Source organism: Phycodurus eques, chromosome 16 (genome assembly GCF_024500275.1).
Source record: "Phycodurus eques isolate BA_2022a chromosome 16, UOR_Pequ_1.1, whole genome shotgun sequence".
In the NCBI taxonomy this organism is placed as follows: Eukaryota; Metazoa; Chordata; class Actinopteri; order Syngnathiformes; family Syngnathidae; genus Phycodurus; species Phycodurus eques.
The window spans coordinates 20,128,045-20,155,770 of NC_084540.1; the positions used below are offsets into that span (position 1 = coordinate 20,128,045).

The following is a 27,726-nucleotide window of genomic DNA, read 5'->3' on the forward strand; positions in this document are numbered from 1 at the left end:
GAAATAACCCTCATTGGTTAGATAAGGCTTTGAGGTGTGCAACAATCATTAACATATCCAACAGTGGTTTGTTTTTATTTTTTGTCCTCCATAAGTCCTTTGAAACATGATCACGTCTTAAAATAAGATTTTAAATTATACACGTACACACAAACAAACACACTTGGACGCAACTCCACAGCAATGCATGATATCATTGCCTTTGAACTTACTAAAAAGATAATAAAAAGGGGCAGCGCTGAGAATCCAAACCACTCCCAGTCTGTTACGCAACTGTGGTGTGGCGCAATGGCAGACTGCCAGTGTCAAGTCCATTTAGTCACTCACACATGCACGCACACAAGAATAAGGGGAAAGGACAGACGGATGTCGGATGGGTGTCGAACAGGTTTAGGGTCGGGCCTTACTTCCTCCTGCTTTCCGTGCAGTGTTGGAACTGAGCAAAGCTGAGGAAGACCTGCTCCAGTGAGATCTGGCTCACGCAGTAGTCCTCGATGTTGTACTTCTCCTTGGCTGCCTCCAGGGTGCCAAACACCTTCAGAAAGGACACATAGGGCGTGAGGTTTTTAGATTTTCATATTAACTACAATTCCTTCATTTAACAACAATATATTATTTGAGGGCATTACTTGATCATAAAAATGCATTGTAAAAAATCAGGACCATTAATAAACACCTTACCCCTTAATAATATGTTTAATAATATGTTTCTTATTGCGACAACATACTCCATCCATTTTCTTTATCGCTTATCCTCACTAGGGTCGCGGGCGTGCTGGAGCCTATCAAAGCTATCTCCGGGCGAGAGGCAGGGTACACCCTGAACTGGTCGTCAGCCAATCGCAGGGCACATAGAAACAAACAACTATTTGCACTCACATTCACACCTACTGGCAATTTAGAGTCTCCAATCAACCTACCACGCATGTTTTTGGGATGCGGGAGGAAACCGGAGTGCCCGGAGAAAACCCACCCAAGCACGGGCAGAACATGCAAACTCCACACAGGCGGGGGCGGGATTTGAATACCGGTCCCCAGAACTGTGAGGCTGATGTGCTAACCAGTCGGCCACCGTGCCGGCGCTACAACATACTGAGCGGTAATAATATTTTTCCCTCTTAAATACAGTGCTGCCTTGTGATTCGAGTGACCCAACTTACAACCCGTCCTTCAGACAATTGTTTTTGCGTTGACTTGTGAGCAAAGAGCGCCGCCTGGTGGCAGTGAATTCAAGTCAACTCACTGCACAACGAGCAGCCGTTTGGGCAGACAACGAACAACAATGAAGGAGCAGAATTGTCCAATGAATTGAAGCAAAAAAAGGCAAAAACTGTTTAATTCTTTACGTTCTTTTAGTTATGTCATTACTGTATGTTTTTTTTTATAAAGTACAATATTATTGAGAGATGTTTTTCTTATTAAAAACACTCCAAAAAGTTTTGTTGGCTGAAACGGATTAATGGGATTTTCATTCGTTTCAGTGAGGAAAGAGGATTTGAGATGAGTATTTTAAGTTATGAGCACGGTCACAGAAAAAATTAAACTCATATCTCAAGGTACCACTATTACAAACACGCCTCATTACGAAGCACTGGCTTACGGTTTGCATTGGATCTCATCAAATGAGGGAACTTTAACCCAAGCTCAGGTGCACATTTGACTGTTTACACTACCTGGGCCCAGGTTAGCGTCCTGTCCATCAAGTGATAGTGGACCATTCCCTGGTGTTCATCCTTCAGTTGACTTCCTGTAAGAGAGGACGAATCACGGCTCAATGTATGAAGCCACCAAATAGTGACAAAAAGAGGACGAAGTGAAGAATTTCTGTTCATTCAAGGTCGGACCTGGGAAGGTGCTTTCGATGAAGTCTTTAAAAAGCTTAAGGTCACTGTCCTCCAACTCGGCCTCTACGTGCACTTTAGCCAGCAGCGTGTAGCCGCTGCCGAACTTGCTCTTCAGGTGCTGCGGACTCCCGAGGCACTTGAACTGCCCGTTGACCATCACGGCCAGTCTGGTGCACAGCGCCTCGCATTCCTCCATACTGCGGGAGGAAGCACGTTTGGTCAGACACAAGACACACCGCAACTTTCCTGACTTCTTGATTATTTCGAGTCCTTCTGTTTGTTTTAATTGTGCAAAGTGGATGTTATCATTAACAACTGGCGACCCCAATTAGTTTCTTTTTTATTTTGTTTACTTTGTAGATTATTTCAAGTCACTGCATTTATTTATAGTATGCTTGGTGTCAGTTACTATGAAAAACTGGCAAGGACAGTAACTGTATGACACATCAAAGTTGACCAATGATGTCCCAACTATTCTGTCTACCAAAGTGTACTGAGCTTGAGCACTCACATGAGCTAAACGTGTCTGACTTTAGCTGTCCAGTGGGCATAAGCACGGTTCAAATGGTCCAGCACATGGGTGTGCAAAGTATGGCCCTCTCCGTTCTTCAATCTGGCCAACCGAGCATTTATATGATCAAAACTCCTCTCATATTTCTTATTATTCATTTGTCTTTCCACCCCAAAATGGGCTTATTAAAATGTATTTTTTATTTATTTATCGGATTAATTAACAGGGTAATTTATTGTGAATAACAAAACAAATATTAAAATTAACAATGCTACACATACTGCCAATTTAATATATTTTCATTTAATTTATTAGATAATTGGTTAACTAAACACAACTGAATTATAAACCATTTCGAAAATTAAAAACGAAAACTTAGAACACACACACAGACATATATAACCTTCTGAGTCAGCTCATGGTTTTATTTATTGCATCACTCATGGCTCTAAGCCAGTACGCCCTTCGAGGCTCGCTCACCTATGCGATGTGATGATGATGGCCTTGCCAGACTCCCGCGTGCGCGTCACAGCATCCCACAGCAGTCTCCTGGCAACAGGATCCATCCCGGTGGAGGGCTCATCCAGGAAGATGACCGGAGGTCCACCAATGAGAGCCATGCCGGCGCTCAGCTTCCGCTTATTGCCACCGCTGGGTGTGCATTGCAGCAATTACACGTGCTACATTAGCTACTTGTGCTAGCTTTTAGATTCATCTGAGTTTATTGTTTAGGATGATTTTGTTCGGGGGAGATTTTTTTAGGTGCTCCTATAAATCAAAGCACGTCCTCCCCGACATGCATTGTTTGCACTAACAAACGATTTCTATTAAAATCAGAAAATTGCTGGTTACTTAATTTGAAGCCCTAGGTCAAACTTTGTATCGTTTATAAAAAACAAAAACAAAAAAAACATTGATATTTAGTCTCACCTGAAGCTGCGTACGAGTTTATCCGCGTGCGGCTCCAGCAGCAGAGACCTCAGCACGTTCTCCACGCAGCCCGACACGTACTTTTCGGGTATTCCTCGCAGCCTGGCGTACATGCTCAGGGTTTCCCTGCCCGTCATGTGGTCCAACACGGCGTCAAATTGAGGACAGTAACCAATGCGCTGTTGCACCTATACAGCATGATATAAATGCATTTAAACGCGGCAAATCTGCATTAGAAGCAGACGTATAGGCCCATTTACACATTCTACATTTAATACAGAGTTTGAAATGTATACATGCAATGCGTATTAAGACACTTGTCTCAAAATCCATCATATATACGTCTCCATCCATCTGGTTACCTAGTACACTGCTGACTCTAAAGATAACTCGGGTATCTTGGTTGCTAAATTATTTAAAATGCTTAGCAAGTCAATACACATTTGATATCTATATATCTCGTTAGCTAATGCTAAAGCTAGCGGAGGTAGCTCGCTCGCAAAATAAAAAATCGAGAGCAGGTTCACACACATTCTATCCAGCTATATATCAATGTATCCATACTTACCGTATATAGCTTATCTATCTTTTCATCTTGTTAATTAGTTAGCTTGTGTAAGCTAAAGCTAATGCAAGTATCTTGCTCGTAAGGCACTACCTTTGTCTCATTGACGCTCCTCAACTCACTTCAATACACAGTAGTACAATACACTTAATGCTTCGGTCAAAGCACAAAAACAGTGAATAGGTGAGTTTGCGAATGCCGCAAATATGCAGGGATTCACTGTATCCCACTTTTACAATGGACGTCGCCCACCTTCTTAATGTCTCTCAAGATACTGTATCCGTCAATGTAGGCATCCCCGGATGTCACGCTCTCGTCGCCAGTCAGCATCTTGAAGGTGGTGGTCTTCCCTGCACCGTTGAAGCCCAGCAGACCAAAGCATTCTCCTTTACCCACAGCCAGAGACAAGCGGTCCACAGCAAGAAGTGTCTGCCCGCTGCTGTACACCTGAGAAGGAAGGCAAATCCTTAGGGGGAAAAGTAGGAAATTTACAACCTCTCAGAGGAAATGTGCATTCGGAGTGACAGAGATGCAATAAAAGACTTAAATAATAAAAGCTTTTTAAGCACAGCGAAGCAATCAACAAACTGCAACAATGCATTGATATTTTACTCAGAAACTAATGAGCTAATAAGATTCAATGGCTGGATGGACATATGGATAGCTGTGTTAACTCATTTGCATTTTTTTTAATTTGAGCGTATGATACTTCAGCTTGCTTTAGCACCGTAACTAGCTAACCAGATAGACAGACAGAATGTTAACTTTTTTAATTTTGTGAGCAAAATACCTCAGTTAGCTAAGCTTCCGAATTAGCAACGTAAATCGCTAGCAAGATAGACAGCCAGAGATCTAAATGGAACATGTGATGACTACACATCTTTTTTAAACAATATACATATATATATATATATATATATATATATATATATATATATATATATATATGTCAGCTAATTTTTGCATTGGCAATGTAATTAGCTAAGAAGATACAGTAATGAGATAAATAGCTGGATGGAATGTATGTTAACAATTAATTATTTGTATTATTTTCAGCAATTTATGTCAGCTAACTTAAGCATTAGCAACATAACTATACAACAACATAGATGGACTGATAAGCAGATCAAGACAGATATGGATAGATTAAAAGCTCTTTAGAATGTGTAAACTAGCTTGCAATTTTTAATGTTGCAAAATATTTCAGCTAGCTTCAGTATTAGCAATGTAAATAGCAATCAAGATAAGACAGATAAACAGATATATAAATACATATATGATGGATAGATAAGTTAGATGGAATATGTGTTAACTAGCTAGCATTTGTTTTATTATTTGGAGCCAGATATGTCAGCTAACGTTAGCATCTGTCACAAAACTACCTAAAAAGATAAATAGATGCTGTAGCTAGCTTATAAAATCACCTTTGTATGTCCAACTTATAAATTTACTGATGTCAGTAAATAGTAATGTGTTATTATATATATATGAAACACATTATTTGTTATAATTAGTTATACTAAATATAGTCGTATAAGGGATGGAAATTGGTCCGTATATATAAAGTTATGCATTACAGTCCATTTATCGCTTCACAAAGAAACTGAAAACAAGCTCATCAGTGTTGAAGTTATAGACCTTGCAAATGAACATTTCCCACTTCCCAGCGGTGTTGAACGCTGCACGAATGTCACTTTACTATGTTGTCACACACTTGAGAAAAATAAACATTCCAATTCACACAAACAAGGCATGAAACCCAGTGTTGCACACCTTGCTGAGCTCTTGCAGAATGAGGGGGCTCCCGACCATGGACTCCACCATGGGCTGGCACTCAAGAACCCGCTTCCTCTCATCTGCCACATCTCTGTCCTCTGGGAGCAGCGCCGCATCTCCGATGAAAGATAACTGACACACAAAATGGGATTGCAGTGAACTCGCGCCAATTTGCAAATTGGCAACAAAACATTGCTTAAAAAATAATTACAATTAAAAAAAAGCATGCTTTGTTACAAAGCATAATTTTCTCGGAATATTACAATTATATTGTTAGTTTTAAGTCTTTTATAATAATGTGACCTCTTCTTTTTCATACGAGTATGGCTATAGTCCTATAAAATTAAGACAAAGTAATAATTTGTATTTTCATGGGTTGCAAAGCGGCAACATTCATGCCAAGCCTCCTCAAGCTTTCCAAATGATATCATCTGCAAGACATTTATTTGTCAGGGTAATAATAAGATGAGTTCCAAATAATAGAAGTGTTTTGGGATTGTATTTTGGAGTATATTAACGGTTTCAACTATGAATATAGGCGATTCTAAACATTTTTAGGGGGAGTGTCTACTATTTGCAAATTGTTGCTATGATGAACTTACATAAAAAGTGTAGTGAATAACCGAATGCTTTGTCCAGTGCTTTTCCACCCCACACCTCCACAATCACTACCTGTTTTCGCCTCCTGCACAGGTCAGAGAGGAATCGCCGGAGAGAACGGACACACTGCAGCTCGATGACGAACAGCAGAACGATGAAGACAAACCCTTGTATCGAGAAGGCCACCATGAAACGTCCCACGCCAGGTTCGGACATGGAGAAGTAGTTGGTTTGGTATGTGATATCTAACATGAGCGAAACGGGAAGCAAAAATGCTTATACGAAAAACACAAAAATTGTACCTGAATAAATGTTTGAAAACAAACAATCCTAAAAAATTTAATCAAAATTGATTGTGCTTAACAGGTAAATACAACTGAACTATAAAAACAAATAGACTATAAAAATATATATATTTACGCCACTGTAACATTATGCACAGTTTGAACACAAGTTTAATTTAATGATTCCTTCCCATACCACTAGAGGAAGCTCACGTGGTACACTTTAAGAAACGCTTGTGTCGATAGTTAAGAAATATGACATCATAAACAATTGTCCTTATAATATAGGTTAAACCTTTTTTTATTCTTTTCTGCTCATTTTTTCTGTCTTCAATCACCAACATTTGTACTAATTTCTAAATAAATCAAGTGCAATAATTTTGACTTATTACGTATTAGAGTCAACAAACCGTGCGGTCAATGAAGTATTTGGATTGTGATTGTAATGAAGACTCACTAATTCTTCAACATATCCATCTCAAAAAATAGAGTGCGAGTAGCACATAGTATTCTTGTTAAAATTCAAAGCATGTACTGTACTTCAACAAATGTACTAATAACCTCCTATTAAGCAAGCCCATGTAGCTAATTAAGGAATATAGCCGTGAAGTCTATGAATTTATTGCTTGTTACAATACGGAGCACACACACAATACAAAAAAAAAAATATTATATATATATATATATATATTATAACTTACTTAAGTACTTGCAGATGGCTTGGGTGACTGGGTTGGACGTGCAAAATGACATGAACTCGTAGTTTTGGTAGAACTGAGAGAAGGACATTCCCAAACAATAGTTTGGAAAGATCAGGAAGACCTTGTCCAGTAAGTGGGACAAGTTCCGTAAGTTCAACTCTGGAGAAAAAGGAAAATTATTTTCAATTATTTTATTGCATGTTTTACACTCTGCACGCTTGTTTCCTCTGATTCAATATGTGAATTTAGTCAAAAAAAAAAATGTTTGGTTTGGACATTCCAAACCCGTTCTCTCTCTGACCTGGGATGGTCATGATAGTGACGGTCAGGAAGGTGGCGGTGCCGGAGATCATGTTGAAGATGGTGAGGCGGGTGTAAGCGGTGGCGGCGGAGGAGAAGAGGAAGCTGAGCAAGTACATGAGCGGCACCACGGCCCAGCCGTACAGCAGGAGCATCAGCAGCACGTCCACCAGGCGGTTGTCCTTTATGAAGGCATTCAGGCTGAAGGCCTGGAACACGGCCTGCCAGAGGAATAATGATGTTGATATAATAACAGTAATACAAAGTCTTAACACGCTGATGAGTGTAGTCAATGGTGAACCGCGAATGAGCGGGGAAATACTGTATTATAAAGCCCATTACTGACCAACATGAGAAGGCACGGCAGCAGGAAGTTGACCAGGTCCCACAGCAGCGCCGAGAACCAGAAGTTGGACAGGTAGACACCGCTGACCTTCTGCACGTGCTTGGACTTGACGGCCGATTCGGTGACGAGCAGAAGTGCAAAGGTGCTGGACAGTGAAGCCATCCCGTACATTAGGTTGATGGCGATGATAAAGCCTGTCTTTCCCCTAGAGAAAGAGAGAGAGTGATTAGCAGGAGGTTGCTGAAGGAAGGAAATTGAAGAGCAATCAAAAAAAAAAAAAAAAAAAAAAAAAAGTCACTTAAAGGGAATCGGGGTCCCGTCGAGCGGTACGTACTCAGCGAGCTCGCTCTGGGCGGCCTCGGAGAGGTTGCGCGGCATCGGGTAGTTTCCCGCGTGGATGGAAGCGTTGGTCCCGGCGAGCAGTCTGAACAGAGCGTTGTCCACCATCATGAGAGCCGTGGCGGGCGTGTGGTAGCCCTCGTTGTTGAAGTACGCCGTCGCCTCGGCAAAGTGCTTGCCGCTCCCGCGGAACGCGGCGCCCACCACGCAGCGTTCGTTAAAGCTGCCGCCCTCTTCCTCCGCCTGGGTCAGGATGTAATCGGTAAAGTCTGAGAAGACAGGAGGGGGAGAAGAAATATTCAGCAGAGTTGGTAAAGTTGCTTCCAAATTGTGAAAAAAATATCTATAAATAGGTACTATCATTTGAAAGTTTATAATAAGATATTACCTACTTTCTCCAAAACAACAGAGTTAAGCTAAGAACCATTCATGGCTTTTTCACAATGCTTACCCGTGACGTTAATGAGTTGTCCGTGCTGCGTGTGGATCTGCAGGCCGTAAGCGTTGGCCAGGGCGGAGGCCAGGGCGCCCGCCCCCGTCTGAAGAGCGACGGGGACCCTAGTGGGGCCGTAACGACCCAGCTCCAGTCCCATCTGAGGGGCGTTCTTGTGGTTGGGAAAGGCACGCGCCACAACTAATGCCATGACGGTGAACACCAAGGGGATGAGAAACTGAGCCACCATCACCTTCCAGTTTCTCCAGCTATACAGCGCCCTCTTCAGGAACATGGCGTAAAACTGTTGCAGGTAAAGTCTCGCCTAACGGAGGGGAGAAAAGAAAAGCTTTTGCCAAAAACTCTCCAATGAGGGATTTGGCTTTATTTCTCATCATCTCACCCCTGTGTTCAGTTTGATGTTGGAGCAGTCCTCGGAGATGAGAGTGCCGCTGTCGGTGAAGTCTGTGATGTCGGTCATCCCGCTGATGCTGCTGGCGTCGTCCGTCGTCCAGTCGTGCGAGCGTCTCTCGTGCTGGTACTGCAGGGCAGGCAGTTGGATTGCCTGGATGTCCAAACTGGAATCCACCAATTTTCCCACTCTGAACACACAAGGCAGAAGCTCTCCATACAACGCTCAATAAGGGATGACGATGAACCTATTTAGACTTGGTGAAGCAGCAAGTGGCTCGTAAGCCAAGGTTATTTTCCACTTTGTTTCAAGTAACTGTCAACAATTAGAGGCTCAGATAGCGAGAGAGAGAGAGAGAGCTAGACAGAAAGGTAGATTTAGATACCTCCTGTCAATTATCATTATCATTCTCTCATTAAGAAAATTGATAGATGCACGACAGTAACAGAAAATATTGCCACAGCAGATGCATTTGGACCTCAGATGGCGAGCTGTATCTAGACTGTATATACGACACATCCCAGCTAACAAGGGCAGGTGCTGGATAAAGCCACAATAACAAAGTAAAAGGAACATTCCCGTTCCAAAACAGATGGTCACGTTTGATATTGGGCATTTAAACATGCGCGCACGTCCACTGATGCTTTCCCAGCTGGACTTGCCGATAATAAGAGAAGGGCGGGAAAACATTCGCAACAGCACCAATTATAATGTTATGTGGTGCTAGCCGAAGCGGCACGCAATCTTAGCCCACCACAGAGGGAACGCGGTCAATTGTTGCCATAGATGCACGCGGACAGTACACAGGAGGCGGAATTAAGCAGCATGAACCAAAATGCAGAGGAAAATTATGTACACACAAGTGGAAACTTTCCTAGAATAGCTATTGCTTTGTCCTTTGACTGGTACAACCAGGCATGGGCTAGTATCACATTCTGACAGTAGGACCACTTTGAGCAAAAATATCACAGCTTCACGGTATTGCAATTACAGCTCTAAAATATTGAATTTAGAAGTTGGGGTAATTAACAACAACAACAACTTTTTTTCACTGAATACAATCAATTCTCACACTAAACTAAATGGGAGTCAGGAAAAGGGATGTCATGAAAAGCCTACTAGCACATCTGAACTTTATTTGGTGTTAATCAGAGGCTTCAAATGTGTCGACTCTCGTGTCACATGATTTTGAACGTGATTGGTTAATTCTGAGGAGAGTGTGCAGACTTGTGCAACCACATTATGTTATTTTTCCTTCCCCTCTAAAAAAAAAGACTACATTGTTTTCAATTAGCACATACAGGTCATAGGTCAAAAATTATTATTATGTTTTTTAAAGTGATATATTTTTTTAATACCAGAAAAAGCTGTCTTTTGAACAGGGGTGTGTAGACATTTTATATCCGCTGTATATATCGCGGGCTCTAAAAGAACAGTTGGAACTTTTATTATAGGCGATTGTAAAAAAATGTTTTAACTGTAATTCCGACCTGAGAAACACCTCCTCCATAGTGGTGACAGATGCGCCGTAGCTCGCGATGCCCAGCTCGTCCCTGTTCATCTCCAGCTCGGCGAACAGCAGCTCAAACCTGAGAGAAAAAGCAGCATCATACTGGATTATTGTGACTTTTCCGATTTTTTTTCAAAACCGGGCCCGCATGACCAACCTGCTGGTGCTTTCCTTCGGGAGGATGTAAGACAGCTCGGCCCCTGCGCTGCTCTCCATTGTGGCGTTCGGAACGTACAGGTGCACGAGGCGGGTGATCTCGGACACGTTACACTGGGCCTCTTTTACTATCACCATGTGGTAGCCGGCACCTGAGAAGCACAGAAATAATTCATCGTCAAACACGAAGGAGAACATGCAAACGCCACACAGGAGGGCGGCAGCCGAGACCCGAACCCAGAACCCTCTAACGCTGAGGCAATGTCCTAACCACTACGACCCCAGTGCTGACCTTCGTCTACAAATAAATATTTTAAAATTAGAGCTCTTTAAAATAAAATAAATACATCTGAAGTCGTGCAACCTCTAGTTCTCACCATATTTGTTCTTGAGGAAAAGCGGCGAGCCGCAGCACTGCAGCTCCCCGCCGGCCATGATGGCGATGCGGTCGCCGAGCAGGTCGGCCTCGTCCATGAAGTGCGTAGTGAGCAGGATGGTGCGTCCCCTCTTCTCGCCCTGCAGAAGGTCCCACGTGGCACGTCGGGCCGACGGGTCCATACCGGACGTGGGCTCGTCTAACATCACCACCTGGATCACAAAAAGAGGAATTTAAAGCGGAAGAATGGATGGATAAAACACATCACCGGACGTCGTGAGTGATCCCTAACCTTGGAGTCGCCAATGAGGGCGATGCCAATGGAGAGTTTTCTCTTCATGCCACCTGACAGCGTCTTGGAGCGCGCGTGTCGCTTGTCTTCAAGTTGGAGGATGCGGATTATTCTGTCCACCTCGTCTGGAATCTTGTCTTTGAAGAAGCCTTTCAGCTGAATCACACAGCACATGTATCGCATCCATCCAACTTTTTGCATCCAGAGGAGACACTTATTTTAAAAAGGACTAGTAGGGGTTGAACGACTTCACTGGCTACTAGTGCGGACTGAATGGGTGGCAGCAAGGGGGAAACGAAATGCCAGTATCTTGAGGGTAACTATGAACTAGTTTGTTTTTGAGCTAGTGAACTTAGTTCAAAATCTTGAAATATGACCGATGAACTGAACTAGTTCATTTTTGGAAGAATGAACTGAACTTTGCATTAGTTTACATTGAAAATGAACTTCCCCATCACTAATCCTGTATTATTTCACGTCGCAATCTGTACCGCAGGTTTAAAAATAATAATAATAATTGTTATTGGTTTACTAAGTTTGTTTTATTGGTGCACCTGTCCTGCAGGTATACGACCTGGCTTACTGCAAATCCACAAATGACTGCTTGTGGACGCCATTTTGAGAATCACTGCCCTAGACTACTTGATGAAGGGGTTTCGTCACAGTGTGCATTAACATAAGTGCGAGTACCTGCGCGTAGAAAAGCAAATGCTCCGTCACGGTTAGATTGTCGAACAGAACTTCGTGCTGGGGACAGAGTCCGAGACTGCGTCGGATCAGAGCCATGTCCTGACTGATGTCGTATCCGTTGATGTAAGCCCTCCCGCTGGTGGGAGTGAAAAGACCTGCGAAGACCAAGGAAGCAGACTCACTAAAATCTCGATTATTGTACAACACGGTACACTGTTTGGGGAGGGTTACATTGTTGGAAAACAAGTAAGAATGAGACTGCTGAAATTCCTCACATTATATTATTAAAAGCTGCAAGGGGAGTGGTGAAGCATCATCTTCCAGGAAGAAATGCTATAGTGGTTGGGAAAAACCAACAACAACCTCACAGCTAGGTTTAACCATAAAGATAGAAGTGTTTTCGCATGTGAGAAGAACACCAAATCATTGCTGTTCAGCTCCAAAGCCTTAAAAAACAAAACACTTCAGTGAGGCTAATGGGGAAAAGTCTTCAATTTACTCGGGAACATAACAATTGGAGCACTTCGAACAGTTCTTGTGGTAGGATGAGGTCAGACTGACCCTGTTCCAAAGTAGATGGGTGCATTAGATTGAAAGACAGGCTCATGAAGCGATGCGGTCATCATTACGACTCCCTAGGTGGAACCCCTGTTCTTGGCAGGGGAGGCGTTCCGTTCCAGTCTTGCAGACCAACTCACTATAAGTCAAAATTGATGATATACAAAAAGAAACAAGCGGCCCGCGGACCGGTTGGGGACTACTTCTGTAAACAGAAGATATCCGCAATATAGCGGGGATTCCACCTCCACAAATCTGTGATGCGTAGGTGAACGAATATCGAAAACATTTTGTGTCATTGCACATGTTCATGTAATGCCAACTAATATAACAACATGTTTGAAATCTGTCCCAATTGGTCACCTGTCAACATGGACAGTGTGGTGGTCTTGCCGGCACCGTTGTGTCCTAACAGCACCGTGATCTGCCCCTCGAACATGTTCAGCGTGAGATCCCGCACGGCTTTGCGGGTTTTGTTGCCCACTCTGAACTCCTGTTATTGGACGGGAACAAATTATTCAAGCACAGATATTTGACTTTCAAAAAAATAAAAAATAAATACTGTCGACGATCCTCGCCTTGGCAAGGTGCTTAATCTTGATCCCGGAGACGACTCCGTTTGGCTCCTCCTCTATAAACTCTCCTTTCAGAGCCTTTTCGGCATCCTCCTCTTCCTCTTTCTCGTTCACCAGAGCCATGTGAGGGCTGCTGCACCAATAGGAAGGCTGCACGTGGGAAAGATGAGTTTGCAGTCAGTTGGTGGCAAATTCAAAACGATGAACAAAACTCATTAGCGTACATTCCATCCATTGCGGACGAAGCAAAGTCCTTCGAAGCGTCAAGACATCACAATATCACTCCATAGCCAGGCTTAATTTACTTACAAAGGATTATTCATGTACATATGTATATATACATATATTTTTTACAAGCCATACTTGTAACTTGACTTTCATCAAATATGGCAACTAGGACTGGGCGATACAGGTTCAATATTATAATCACCGTTTTCTAAATAGTTTGGAAATTATATTTTTAATACCTTTTTACAGTGATTGCAGCTTGCACTAAACTACGTGCATCTACCTCATCTACAGTCACCTTTGAATGATGGGATGAAAGATACGGATCATTTTTCATTTTGGAAAACCCTATTTTACGGGGCAGCACAGTGAAATAGTGTTTAACACGTCTGTCTCAGTCAGGAAATCCTGGTTCAAATCTCTGTTGGAACAACTCTGAGTGGATTTTTCATGTTTTCCCCGTGCTGAGGGGTTCGTCACAGTGTGCATTAGCATAAAGCCCCCCCCACACACACAGGTCTTTTGATGACCATGAGAGCTAAAAATAAGAGCATTCCCTATTTGGGCTCACATACTTTGGAATGCCCTAACCGCAGAAATTAGAGCAGCTACCTCTGCAGAAATGTTTAATAAATATAGACTTAAGACTCATTTCTACACTCTTGCATTTGGTTAAGCCATACCTAGTATGCAGTTAGTTTCTTGACCTTCCTTACTTCCTGACATCTGGATTTTGGCCTGTTTTACTGCCGCTTCTCCTCTCTCCACCACCTCATAAGGTGCGAATGGTTGTTTTTCTTTTACTGTAGAGTGGACCAGAATACATCTTTTCTTCATCAAGTTTTGTATCGAATCTGTCTCATTAGGGCTTGGGCGTGCGTGAGAAGATGAACATCGCGTACCAGTACGAAGAAGTATGCGGGCAGCGGCACGCCGTACTCTCCGGGAAAAACTGCCTCGACGTACCAGGCCACCAGGCCGTAGAGTACGGCGTCAAAAACCAGCATGCCCATCACCTGCGCCAGCGAGAAGTCATCGTCCACCGTCACAGAATCAAACAAGTTACACCACTGAATACCTGTTCCTGCGGAGGAGAGAGAAAAAAAAAAACATATGGGATGTGACGTGTAAAACAAAAATAATAATCAGCCCACCGGGATTGAATCTTTTGAAAATGTGTTTATTAAACTATATTTATTCTTTTTTCATTTACCTCATCAAATATTTAGTTTACGTAGCTACTGTAAATGATAACGTACAAAGCTATGAGTAAATAACGATTTTACATAATTTTAATATTCATCTAAAAATATGTAGTTAATTAAATCTAATTCTAATACATTCTAAAAAGAATTATTTCATTGTTAAAATAAACTTTCAACTTTCAAATAATTAGTTAATTAATTCTAATCAAACTAATTCTAATACAATTAATTTGTATTATCAAAACAAACAACTCTACAAGTACAATTATCAATGTTTAGTTTAGAAAAGAATTAGTTCAATAATTATTATTTAAAATTATTACTATTAAAATTAAAATAAATTCACTTACTGTTAATATGCATTCATTTTACTTTAATAGATTGCTTAATTCATTAGAATTAAACGTAAAAAAATTCAAAATGACAATGAATTCTTATTCAACTATGAAAACATACAAATTTATTCTGTTCTATTTGAGAAATATTTCAAGCTCATCTCCAAAAATAATGTTCCGTTTTAAAAATTGCGTGCGGCCCTTGAGCACAAACGTTTGCCCACGTGTGCGGCAGACCCACCTTTGCCTTCAAACATCCCGAGAAGCTGCGCTCCCATGGCCATGGCCACATTGGAGATAAGGCAGGCCGACACCTTCTGGGCATGGCTGAGAAGGTCGTAGCGTGGCCACAGGAACAAATAAGGCAAATAGCTCATGAAATACGTGAAGCCCCCTGCCGCCGCTGCCACGTTGGCTGAAAAAATAAATTAATTAAAAAAAGGGACAGTGGGAGAGGATGCTAAATATCCATCAAACTCACTAAGCCAGCTCTGAAAATGAGAGGTGGAAAGAAAGACATCTTTCTATACTGTTGACATGGTTACCGACGCAAAAGAATATGCAGTTCCAAGAAAAGCGACAGAATAGAACACAATAGAATAGAATGCACTTATTGTGCGTTCACAGCAGTGCAACGAAATGAGAAACTAAAAAGGGATTTTGGTCTGAAATGCATTTGCGGGATCTTTGTGTAATGGAAAAATGGTTAAGACAGCCATTTTTTTTTTTTTTTTTTAACAAGACACTTACGAATGGATGCCCTCTAAACATCCGTGCTTCGGAGTAAGGCAGTAGGTCTGCAACTCATGATTTGTATAAAATGTATTAATCTGTCGATTATTTTTTTTCGATTAATCAATCAATCCGATTTGAAATATCCTTTTATTTAAAAAACAAAACAAAAAAACAGGAAATTATTTCAAATTGACAGCGCAATAAATACACCAACATTAATTGATTTATGATTCAGTTACTGGTTTGGTCTGTTACGTGTCAGAAAATAGTCCAAAAAAAAAATAAAAAATCAAAGCAGATTTTGGCAAATGTCTTATTTTCATTAAACAATAATAATCTGTCTGCTTTCATTGAGTACAACAGAAATCTGTGAATATTTACTGTTGAGAGGCTGAAATTCCAAAGATTTTGTCAAACAATGTCTCTAAACGATTAAACAAAGATCAAATTACATTAATCGATGCCCCTCTAATCAACTGGCATTTCACTATGACAGAGTGGACGTGTTAAACTTGACAACAACCAACCGCACCCACAATATGATGAAAAGGACGAGGCTACAAAAAAAACTCGAGTGCAAGACAATTAACGGCGGAGCGGAGCGAAAGAGCGAGCGCTTCCATTTGCGACGAAAAGAAACTGTCAAAAGACCTCCCGCAGTTGTGACATTTGGAGTCTGCTTGCAAAAGAGTGTTGGGCGTCGATGCCGAGGCAGCCGTTAACGCAACAGACAACACGTGGACAAGCACAACACTGACTACCCTCCGAAATCTAATTAGCAAAGTTGTTATCTGTCATTTTAATTAGCTTCTCAACTGAGACGTGAAACGAGTATCTAGGGAAGACTGTGATATAATGTTATGCATTTATCTACCTTATTGCCCTCCAGTCACATCCCAACACTCACAAACAATTTCTGAGGAAAAGAAACGTTCTTGTTTTTCTTCTGATGTTATTCGGCGGCTTGTTTTAACAGCTGCAATTATTGCCACCGATTTCCACGCATTATTGGTTTTGTGAAATGGTGTTCTCCTTTAGCAAATATATTATGAAAAGTGTTTTCGTAAGGGTTCTCAAATTTGGGTTCAGGGACCCCTTGCAGGTGAGAAATGTTTCCAAGGAACCACTCATGATGCTAACAGTTTGTCATTATTGACATTTAAACCTCCAACTGCATGTTTTTCGACCCACACATTTAATTTCACTTAACCGATCACCGATCCGATCACAAGATGGAGCAATGTGTCTATTTACCAGACTTGTTCATTTATTGTATATACTTGTGTACTGTATACTGTATCCATCCATCCATCCATTTTCTGTACAGCTTATCCTCACAAGGGTTGCGGGCGTGCTGGAGCCCGTCCGTCCCAGCTCAAATTATTCTCTAGCATTTTAGACAAAAGTTAAAACACCAATGACCTCTAGGGGGCATTCAAGGATTGGCCACTGACATAAGTTTAGGTCAAATCAACATTACAACTGACAGAACTAATGGGTGCTAACTTACTGTAATTAAATTACTTTAATAAATACTATTAATGACATGCTTACTCTAACTTTCTCACTGTCCCAGCTATATGGACGGGTGTTGTCCAGAGTTTTGAGTCCGTTTGACACTTTTCTTTCCCCGACGCTGCGTTGCTTGAACGCGGCGTGCTCGTCGTGTACATTCTTCAGGTGCCCGATCAAATTTGTGTTGAACATGGCGTTCCCCACGACGTACTTCAGCTGTGCACAGACTGCAAATAACTTACGCCTCGTTTGTCTGAGACACCGCAAAATAGTCCCACACAGACGACGTGTTTTTTTTCACCGACGAGGTTGAAAAAACTTTATTGGCCCTCAGATAGTTATAGTACTGCGCGACAGGACATGTGACGAGGCTAAAAATAAACTAGCTTTTGGATTCATACGCGACGAAGACGCGGAGTTTAATGTCTTGTGCGGAGCCGATCGATGATCAGCCATTTATGACATGAAAGCCGATCAGTCGATCAGCATAAAATGCTAATTATCCGCCGATACCGCTAACGCCGATCAGATCGGTGTAAAGTCTAATTTTAACAAAGGACAAAGAAGTAATACTTTAACAAGTGAATTTCCAAAACACTACTGTATTTTTGTCATACTTTATTCTGGAAAAGACGCCTTTGTTCTCTCCCAAAAAAAAAAAAAAATATATATATATATTTTTTTTTTAAATATATATATATATATATATTTTTTTTTTTTTTTTTTTTTTTTAAACGGAAACCTTGGACTGGTCGCCAGCCAATTGCGGATTCAGTCGTCAATATATCTAACAAATGTGTTTTTAGAATGTCAGAGGTAGCCAGACGACTGAGGGAAAACCCACACAAGCACGGGGAGAACACGCGAACCCCACAGCCGAGATTCAAATCCAGAACATCAGAACTGCGAGGCAGACGTGCCAAACACTGAGTCGTAGTGCTCCAAATTGGAATTAAAAGGTAATAAAAAATAATCCCCATCAATCATATAACAATCGCCGGCGTTGGGCCGAAACCATCTGTGTCCAAATTTAGCAAATGTCATATTTTTGGACAAATGGATACTATTGGTCAATCTGCACGTGTATTATGTTATGTTATTTTGATAAAATTATTGACCAATCAAAGTGTTGAAAATGCCATGTTAATAACTTCCTGAAAAGGGATTTTTTTTTGGACATGTTTGGACATGCGAGGTTTCTGCCTGACGCTAGCGTGATATGCCAATTTTCACACACCTCGTGAAAAGAAGGTGCTGATCATGAAGCTGAAGTTAATGGTGGCCACGGTGAAGATCAGAAGAAAGACAAAGACCAGCGTGGGGTCACTGTAGCTCAGGACTGCTCCGTTGGGGCTTACCTACAGCACACATACGGTTCTTGTCATTACAAAACGGAGCCGTTAGAATGACTACAAGTGCACCAAGACTACTAGTAGTGAGGTTTCTCGACCTAGTGGACAAGTTCTAAGATTACAGTTTCAGCAACACACCTTGACATCAAAATGCCACCGAAACTCACCCGGATGCAAAGGAGCAGAGTGACAAAAAAGACGGAGATTGAGAGGAACAGGAAGAACATGAGGAACCAAGCAGTCCAGTGGAGCCAGTTGCTGAGTCCCATCATCCTCATGTACTCCTGACATCCCCAAATGAGTACAGACAAAAACAAACAAAGAAAACACAAAAGGCTTAGCCAGCGGTTTGTACTCATAAATGGAGCATAAAAAAAAAAAAAAAGAGACACACACCTTCAGCTTCCTTTCTTTCTCCTGCACCACGGCTCGGACTATGTTGAGAGACGTGTAGGTGAAGCTGAGCACCAGCAGCAGGGGCAGTTGGTTCTGAATGGCCAGGATGAAGACGTCGTATATGAAGGCGGGGTACGGAAAGCGGGACAGGACCACTCTGGTCTGTCCCAGAAGCGAGTCGGCGGCGGTTCTGTTGTAAGAGCGCATGATGGCTTTGTCCACGGCGTGCTGCACCGCAAGGAATCCCTCACGGTAATAACCTTCCGGGAGAAAAGGAGCAGATTAACCAGATGACATACCTCAATAAATTGTGCAACAGAAGCCTGCAGATGACTACTAATGCGATTTCTTTTTCTCAAATTTATAGTGGAACTGTGTGAGGCTTCAGGCTATGTCCTGTTTGCGTTTTCCAGTTAATAAATCCAGTTAATTTAGAGTCACCTGCAGGCTTCTGTTGCACAATTTACTGAGGTATGTCATCTGAATAAATTTTAATATACTGTAATTCATTGAGAGGTACCTATATTTACAATAGAACTCGGAAGAGCCTAAAAAGGGGGACTAACTTATTATTGTCTCCCATTTTCACTTCCTGTATCAGTGACAGCCACGTGTGTCCAATACTTTTGTCCATACAGTAGACACCCGTTATTCAAACAACATCCGCACCCATAGTTTTTGCACGTTCAGCAGTCTCGACTCTGGATGGAGACAGAGATCCTGCAGCTTGAGGGAAACTATGGCAACCGTCAACAATACAATCTTTTGATTTGTAAACAGTGAGCACAGAGAGAAACATGGAGACCAGAGATGTTTTTTTCCCCCCTTTACTCATAGTTTGCATAGTTTGTTCACACCTGGCCCACATCTCATCGTAAACGGATTCGACGCATCTCCAAGTTGTGCTCAGCACGCCGTAGCCACTCAAAAGCATCCGAAAAGCGTGTGTACGGATGGCGCCTGATCGCCTCGCAGATGTCACGGTGCGCGGCGGGAGCGCCGAGGCTCGATAACGCGGGGGGGGGGAGGGGGGGGGGGGGGGGTCACGCCAAACGTGCGGGATGGCAATTCCCATGGGAACGTGGCCTCTCGCTCCAAGAGGCTGCAGAGATTAAGTGCAGCGCATCTGATGGGATGTCAAATCAAAATGGACTTTTTAAGGCCACTTTAATTTATGACGTTAAGCCACTATCCTAATTGAAGAGCAGGCTTTCATTTTGAAAAATCCAATTTAACAGACTGTTAAAAATCTCTCCAGTGGTTTTTTTTGTAATTATAATCTAAATCAAAACGGACATTGTTTTGCTATCACAAGAAAATTACACCTACGTTAATTGAAACTGGAAGGAGAGGGAATTTGTAGCTTTAATCGCTTTCAGTTTTTTTGGCATGCCTTTCTTCCAGACTATATGCAGTGGATATAAAAAGTCTACACACCCCTGTTTAAATGTCAAGTGTTTGGAATGTAAAAAAAAAAAAATAGGACCACCATAAATCCTCTCAAAACATTTTGCACCATTAATGCGACTTAGAACCTAGACCTTGAATTAACCAATCGCATCGCAAAATGGGAGACACACCTGCCACCATTTAAAATGCCTCTTAATGAATCCCAAACACATTCATTTCAGCTGTTCTTGTAGGTTTTTCCTGACATTTTTCTTGCATGCCTTTTTCCACGTCTTTGAGCAATTTTGTTATGTTTGATTGAAATCAAAGGTTGAACTTTTTGGCCATCTATCCAAAAGGTATGTTGGTAAAATCCATATACCTACAGTGAAACATGGTTGTGGCAGCATCATGCTTTGTGAAAACCGCAGTGAATACTTTCTGGATGCACTGTTACATGAGCCTTCCCCCATGGACCAGTAAAGAATTGGTGCTCCTCCGGGACCCGTTTTGTCCGCTACAACTGGGCGCTTTATTTCCCGATCCAGCATTCAGAGCGAAAATACATAGCACCATTAGAAGAAGAGCGCTCACCAGGTGTTCCCCCAACCATGTCATACTGTTCTCTCGGGCCGGGCAGCTGAAAAAGCGGGTAGAGGCTGAGTGTGTGCCAGTCCAAGTCGCTGTTGGGGTCCAGCTCCGACTTCTCTTTGGTTGGGGCGTTGCGAGGGGTGAAGGTGAAGCGTAGGTGGTAGCTGACCTGGATGCATGGGTGTGTGTGGAAGAGAAATGGAAAACGTTCACATACTTGTTGAAAGGAGGCGAAGCACAAATGGAACGGTAGTGAGGCATTTCCGGCATTGTTAATTTTTCTGTCAACACATGGAAACCATTATCGCATTTGAATTTTTTGACACAATTTGGAGGCATCCACTCTCTGCTGAAAAATCCCACTTTAAGACGAAAATTGGCACCTTGATGCTGCACCGTTTCTGTTCCAATGTGAAGTAGCGGACATCGGAAGTCAAGTCAAGTTTATTTGCATAGCGCTTATTTGGAAAAAGAGTTTCAAAGGGCTTCACAGGCCCACACTTGTTAATGATTGACAACATTCCGCAATCTAAAACCCACAATTTGGTGACTTAGCTGTGAAACTTTGTGTATTATGTATGTGTTTTTTACTGCCACCTGGTGGCCAAGGCGAGCACTATTTCAGTGGGCATTGGTGCAGACCGTGCTATACCACACTGTTTCATTCTTTACATTCTATTTAGCTATGTTATGTTTTAGTGTTTTTTTTTTTTTTATAAAGTACATTACTATAGACTAGTTTTCTTATTAAAGAACATTTTACAAAAATGGTTTTTCGCGGGGCTGGAACTAAACCTATAATGCCGTGCAGTTCTACACCACAGCAAACTACAATTGCAGTAAGAAACACGTTAAATGAATTTTCCTCTGGCAGAATCTTTGCAACATCCAGCCGTCTCATTACAAGTACAGGTTTACGTAATGTGTCGGCTGGCACCTTGCTGATGGAGGGAAATGTAACACTGCTGTGGCCGACTTCAATGCAGGAAGAGTGCATTTAGATGCAAAGAGTAAGCATGAAGCGAGTCTACTTTAGATTTTTTTTTGGATGATCCATATCGTGTGGCCCTTGTGGCGCTCATACCTGAAGGGGCAAAGGCTCGTCATTGCGACAACAGGGCTTCTCAAACACCACGGCGGCCAGGAAAAGTCCAGACAGGGGGTCATTCCTCACATAGTCCTCAAAGTGCTTCTCAGACTCAAAGCCATGCACTAGAAAAGACGACATTATTACGATTTATCACACCAATCTTAGCAAACGCTCACCCACCGTGCAGGTCGTATCACTACTGCAGTAATATTAAGCCATAATCTGCTTTCTTTTTTTTTTTGTATTAGCTCATATTTCTGTTTGTTCCAGAACTGCATTTCTCAACTGTAACTTACATTGCACTTATAACACACACACACACACACACACACACATGCAGGTATTCGAGGTGTGGTGGGGTTTTATGTACACACAGGTGTCTGGGTTAAATCTGGGTCAGACCCACAGAGCGAGCGAGAGAGAGAGAGAGAGAGACAGAGACACACACACACACACACACACACACACACACAGCAAGGAAAAGCAGCTGCATCGCTTCAAGCGTGCCCACTATGACTGCAGCCTGAGACGAATACTAAAAAGCTAGTTTGCTATTTGATGGACTGAGGCCGGATTTCCAGAAAGTGCACATTTTGTTAAAAATATCTCATCTATTATTTATATACACTGTATTGATTATTCTATTTACTGTTACACAAAAGTCAACACAAGCTGTTCAACTTTTTATCAGAGGTAAAACGATTTCTTTTTTTTTTTTTTAATTGTGCGATTTCTTTTCTTTTTTTTAATTGTGAATGGAGCAATTAACATTAACAAATGTATTTAATAAATTGGATTTCGCAAAAGTAAAGTGATGTTGAATTTGTTTTAAATTAATTAAAATGCTACAATAAGAGTAATAACGATAAATGACAACAAGCACTTTTAAGGAAACCCAAAGACAAAATGGATTAATTATTACATGAGAAGGACATAATCATTTATACAGGCTACAAAGTCACTGTACAATTCCCCCCCCCACCCCCTCCTCCACTCCCATGCATTTGATAAGTGCATAAAATAACACAGCCATGTCGAGATATCATTTACACATTACATAAGTTACTTTGATTTCAACTATTATTGAGGAATAGTTTGGGGAAACATCTACCATGAGGATCTCTTATGACCATGGTTGCTGGAAATAATATTAGTCATTTACTAAAAAAAATAAAAATAAATAAAAAAAAAAAGAATCAGACACTGTGTTTGACGCAACACAAGTACTGTAAAAACCTCTCTTTCTCAGCAACACAAGTCCTGGCAAGTCCAAAATCTGATTTAAGATTACACGTGTTATTTTGCAATATACCATGGAAAAAAACCAAAAACATCAAGAAGTTACAAAACCATGAACGTGACATTTCAAATATTAGCAGGCGTTTTAAGGCGCAACACAAAACAAGCGAGGTGCCATTTTGCTGTTCTCGTGCGTAGTGAGCGCCACGTTCTGAACCTCGCTCTTAGAATCGTCGGCTCTGGGAATGGCGGGGCCGTCTTAATTGTTCATTAGGGCGACGTTGTGGTGTGTACAGGACGAGCTGCAGTCACACGCTTCGCACTACGACTTAATTATCCGTCAGCGTGCACGCATATGAGGAAAAGGATGCAGGCGTTCTTTCCTGGTGTGAAATGAGAGCAGGGCGTGGCGCGTTTACTCTCCTGACCCGGTTTCCAGAGGAACCGGTATTCCCAGTTGTGCATCAGAAAGGAGTCAACTGGCTGCAGTATCCGTTTCCCCCCCTCATGACAGTCGAGCTGGCGCAGCCAAATTAGGCGTCTAATCCAATTTCAGATCATGCTGAACACCAAAAGGAGCTTCATACTATAAAAATGTTCGTTCATTAAGCATGCATTTCAATTGCAAAGCCCATAAAATGTTATGTTCAATACATTTTAATGGAATCATAACACACAGCTGTTTAGTTTCCTAAATTTAAGCGCAGTGTTAATGTTCACATTGTGCATAATGTTACATTGGTTTATAATAAATTAGACATACCTGTTAGGAATAAAACTTTTTTTTTTTTAATGAACGCTTGGGCCTACTACACTACTGTATTTTAATGTTGGTCATGATGGTGGTACTTGGCGAAGGAAGGAAGGAAGGGATGGAGGGATGGGGGAGCACCACCCACCTGAGGCTAAGGCCAGGTTGAGTCGCACGTCCTCCGCCACCTGCCGCACCGCGCTGGAGTTGGCGGGCACGTACGCCAACTGCAAGTGCCTCAGGAAGTTTCTGGGTAAAGCTTCGACCGGAAAGCTCTCGTAGAAGGTGGCGTTGGGAAAGTCCTTGAAAGGCACCTTCTGGCGTAGCAGGATGAGGATGCCGGAGAACAGCAGGGGCAAGATGATCTCCACCAGCGTTACCAGGATTTGACGTTTCTGGGGGCGGGGGCATAGATAGAGATCATGGCGTTATTGGTCAGAGGTTCCACATAATGACAGGAAGTATTTTGCCGCATTCGAGGCTTATGAGGGAGTGGGAAATATCCCGCTTGGGGCTGAGCGTTTCATTAAAAACAAAAAAAAAGTCGCCAACTCCTTTTTTTTTTTTTTTGGTTGCAATTGTGCAGTTCAGTCGCATTTAGCTACGTCGCCCGGTGTGCGGCGGGCCTAATGCAGATTGCCAACCACTATGCCACGCGAAATCATTCAATTGAACTTAATTGGTCTTAAAATTATGATAGTAAATCTGTAAGGAAATTGAGAAGAGTTCATCATGATTTCAACGTATATAATTATTGCAAACGTTTCAAAAGCAAATATGCACCTTGGCTCAATATATGTTGAGAAACATTGTATTAGAGGGACACAACCTGAGGAAATATGGCAGTTTTACAGCATTTTGTGTCAAAGTATGGCAGTCAACTATTCTATTACGTCAGTCCAATGCATTCCGATGAAGTGGCGAGTTTCTGAAGAACAATTTTCCCTGCTGGAGGGCTGAAACTTCCCATTTTCCCCAATTATCTGTAACGCAGGATAAGTTGTAACGTAATAGCTGCACAATGAGTGAAAAGAGATGACTTTTCAGCTCACAGAGAGTGCAAGATGACTCCGAGATTTATCACTTCAAAGGTTCAATTATAGAGGTTAAGTCACAAGCGAAGAGAGCGAACACGACAAAGGCAACCTAATTTCAAACAGGAGCTTTTGATAAGTACAAATCAAAAGATGATGGCCGCAGATCCTTCCGAAATGCTTCCTAAGTAGTGGCGACAGCCTGAAAGTACTTGAAAGTACACATATAATTGGGTTCTTGTGATGAGCGACTGGAACACACAACTTAGTTAATTCAGTCATGTGATCACATTTCAATCAATGCTATTTTTCCCCTTGGACGGATAGAAAGCCTGCATTCGCCATTCTTATATAAAACATTGGTCTATATTTAACTGTGGAGCACTTTGTGGCTCCATGTTGCATTATTATTATTTTTTTTTTTTTTAAACGGCTATTGTCCTCGATTGCACCTTAGTGCTAATTGCCATCCAGAAATACGAGCTCTCCTTTTAACTGGTCTGGCGACACATGATGTTTTAGTCATGCAAATGAGGTAGCACGGAAGCGGCACTGAGATTCAGAGTTTTTTTTGTTTTTTTTTTAACCAGACGAGAGCCACGAGGAGCTCGGGACGCAATTTGATGGAGCAGCAAGCATTGCGCCACAAAACAAACAAAAAAAACCAAGAAAAAACTAAAAATAAAAACACGGTGCATATCGGAATATGTGCCGTATTGTGCAAACATTTAACTGATATTGCAAAGGCACCATTCAGAAGAGCACAAAGCCTTACGTGCTCGCAGCCACCGTTTCAGGATGAATTTCATGCATTATCTTCATGACGTAGTCACTCTTTACTTTTACTCTTATGACTGTGTTCAGAATGAACCAGTCACATTCCAACTCACGTTACTCATTGTTGTTGTCACGCACTCAACAGCCAATACTCGCCAGAAATTCCCTCTCCCTGACTAGTTTTCTTCTCATCTTTTCATGAATGTTGGCGGTACGTCCCGTTCTTGGTAACGTCACTGTTGTGACATATTTTCTCCACTTGACGATTGCCTTCATTGTGTTCCACGGTCTATTGTCTCGGAAATTCTTTAGTACCCTTCTCCTGGCTGATACCTTTGAAGAATGAAATCCGTACGATGCCGTGAAAACTGTCTGCAGAGCACGACAAGTGCTGTATGATGTGACTACGAAAATGCCACAAAAAGCTTACTAGAACATCTGAACTTTGTTTGGAGTTAATCAGAGCCTCTTTGAATGGTATCAAGTGTGCCCGTTTCACATGAGTTTGAATGTGTGCGTGTTCACCTTTCTCCAACTTACCTGGTGAAGGTAGTTTTTCCACACCAAGAGTCCAAACTGCCGCCCGATGGCCATTTTCAACAGTTTACTGGACTCCTGTCAGGTTAGTAGCGAGGATGGAAAAAAAAAAGAGAGAGAGAGAGAGAGAGAGACAGAGAGACAGAGACGGCGAGAGAGAAAGAGAGAGAGAGAGAAAAAACAAAGTCAAATTTAATTTCACGAAACGTACGTAGCGACATGAAAACGCAAGTTAAAGTCAAGTTTCCCATCTCGGTTTCTGGTTCTTAAAAACAAAAGCGAGAAGTGAAAGAATGCCAATATGCGGGGAAACAGTCTTTTGTGGGTACAAATTACGTGTAGATGACAAAAAAAAACAACAACAACAACCAGACAAAAGCTTTCATTATCCAGTTTGATTTTGACACAATCCCTACTAACTTCAGTACAATAACAAAATATTGTTTACCAACTGATTGCTTCTTTATTAGCATTCTCAAGAGATAAACAAAAATTCCTCAAAACGTGAACGTTTCCTTGTTGCCACGAGCCCCGCCTTCGCCCTCTCTGATTGGCCAGTCCTGGATTTAATGTCGTCTTGATTGGACAACACACCATCTCTAATAATAATAAATTCCCTTGATTTACTTGCTCACTCAAATATCAAAACTATATTTTGTTGAGGGCTTGATATTTGTTTAGTTCAAGACGCGAAGTCTCCTTGTTCCCGCTTTGGTCTTGCCTGATTGGCGCATAGCGGCTTTAAGGCCGTCTTGATTGGATAACAAACCTGCTCGTCAATCCCGCAGGCTTCCTCCTTGATGAATGTTAAAGATGGAGCTCACTGTGCTCTCTAATAAAGTCACCGAATTGCGTACCGTCTCGCGGACACGTCGCCTCTTTTACCGTTCAACACACTCACCTACATTCATTCATTGGACTGTTATAAGAGTAAAGTGTGAAATTACCCCAAAAATCGTTGTTTTGGCGAGTGGACGTCACAGACTCGCGGTTCCTTTTCCTCCGTTGACTTAATTTGATTTGAAGAAAACCATCACAGCGGGGCTGTACTTCTTCTTTCTTCTGAACGGAGCTCCTCTTATAACATAAGCATTCGCATTCCCCCCAAACGCTGGGTTTCGCCCTCCGAGTCTGCCAGCCTGCCAGCCTGCTAGCGACGCGATGACGGCGCACTAGCTGCTGAGAGGTGGCGAGCTCGTGGACACAGCGTGAAATTACAGCCAAGAGTCAACACAACGCACCACGTGACTCCCCCGTGGCTCGCTGGAGTCACGTGACTTGGGCGCTCTGAATTGGTTGGATGACAACGGCGCGTTCTGGTTTGCATACAAATTTGGCTTTAGTCATTGCCGTA

At 42.0% G+C, this 27,726-nt stretch overlaps 1 protein-coding gene across 1 annotated transcript; it reads right to left on the bottom strand.

Annotated features, from left to right (window-relative positions):
• Nucleotides 1-58: 58 nt before the first annotated feature.
• On the bottom strand, nucleotides 59-27,586 carry abca3b (ATP-binding cassette, sub-family A (ABC1), member 3b). Its single transcript, XM_061700458.1, has 31 exons — nucleotides 27,320-27,586; nucleotides 26,376-26,450; nucleotides 24,173-24,419; nucleotides 22,029-22,156; nucleotides 20,948-21,113; nucleotides 18,965-19,224; nucleotides 18,736-18,852; nucleotides 18,454-18,574; nucleotides 15,208-15,381; nucleotides 14,329-14,510; nucleotides 13,202-13,348; nucleotides 12,987-13,116; nucleotides 12,066-12,220; nucleotides 11,376-11,531; nucleotides 11,085-11,295; nucleotides 10,709-10,859; nucleotides 10,532-10,630; nucleotides 9,033-9,231; nucleotides 8,648-8,954; nucleotides 8,192-8,465; nucleotides 7,858-8,062; nucleotides 7,513-7,732; nucleotides 7,212-7,370; nucleotides 6,299-6,471; nucleotides 5,624-5,758; nucleotides 4,103-4,297; nucleotides 3,286-3,473; nucleotides 2,836-3,006; nucleotides 1,845-2,041; nucleotides 1,674-1,747; nucleotides 59-535 (listed from the first exon to the last, which is right to left on the bottom strand). The coding sequence occupies exons 2-31, from the start codon at nucleotides 26,427-26,429 to the stop codon at nucleotides 404-406; spliced, it is 5,127 nt and encodes a 1,708-aa protein (XP_061556442.1). The 5' UTR covers nucleotides 26,430-26,450; nucleotides 27,320-27,586; the 3' UTR covers nucleotides 59-403.
• Nucleotides 27,587-27,726: the final 140 nt, after the last annotated feature.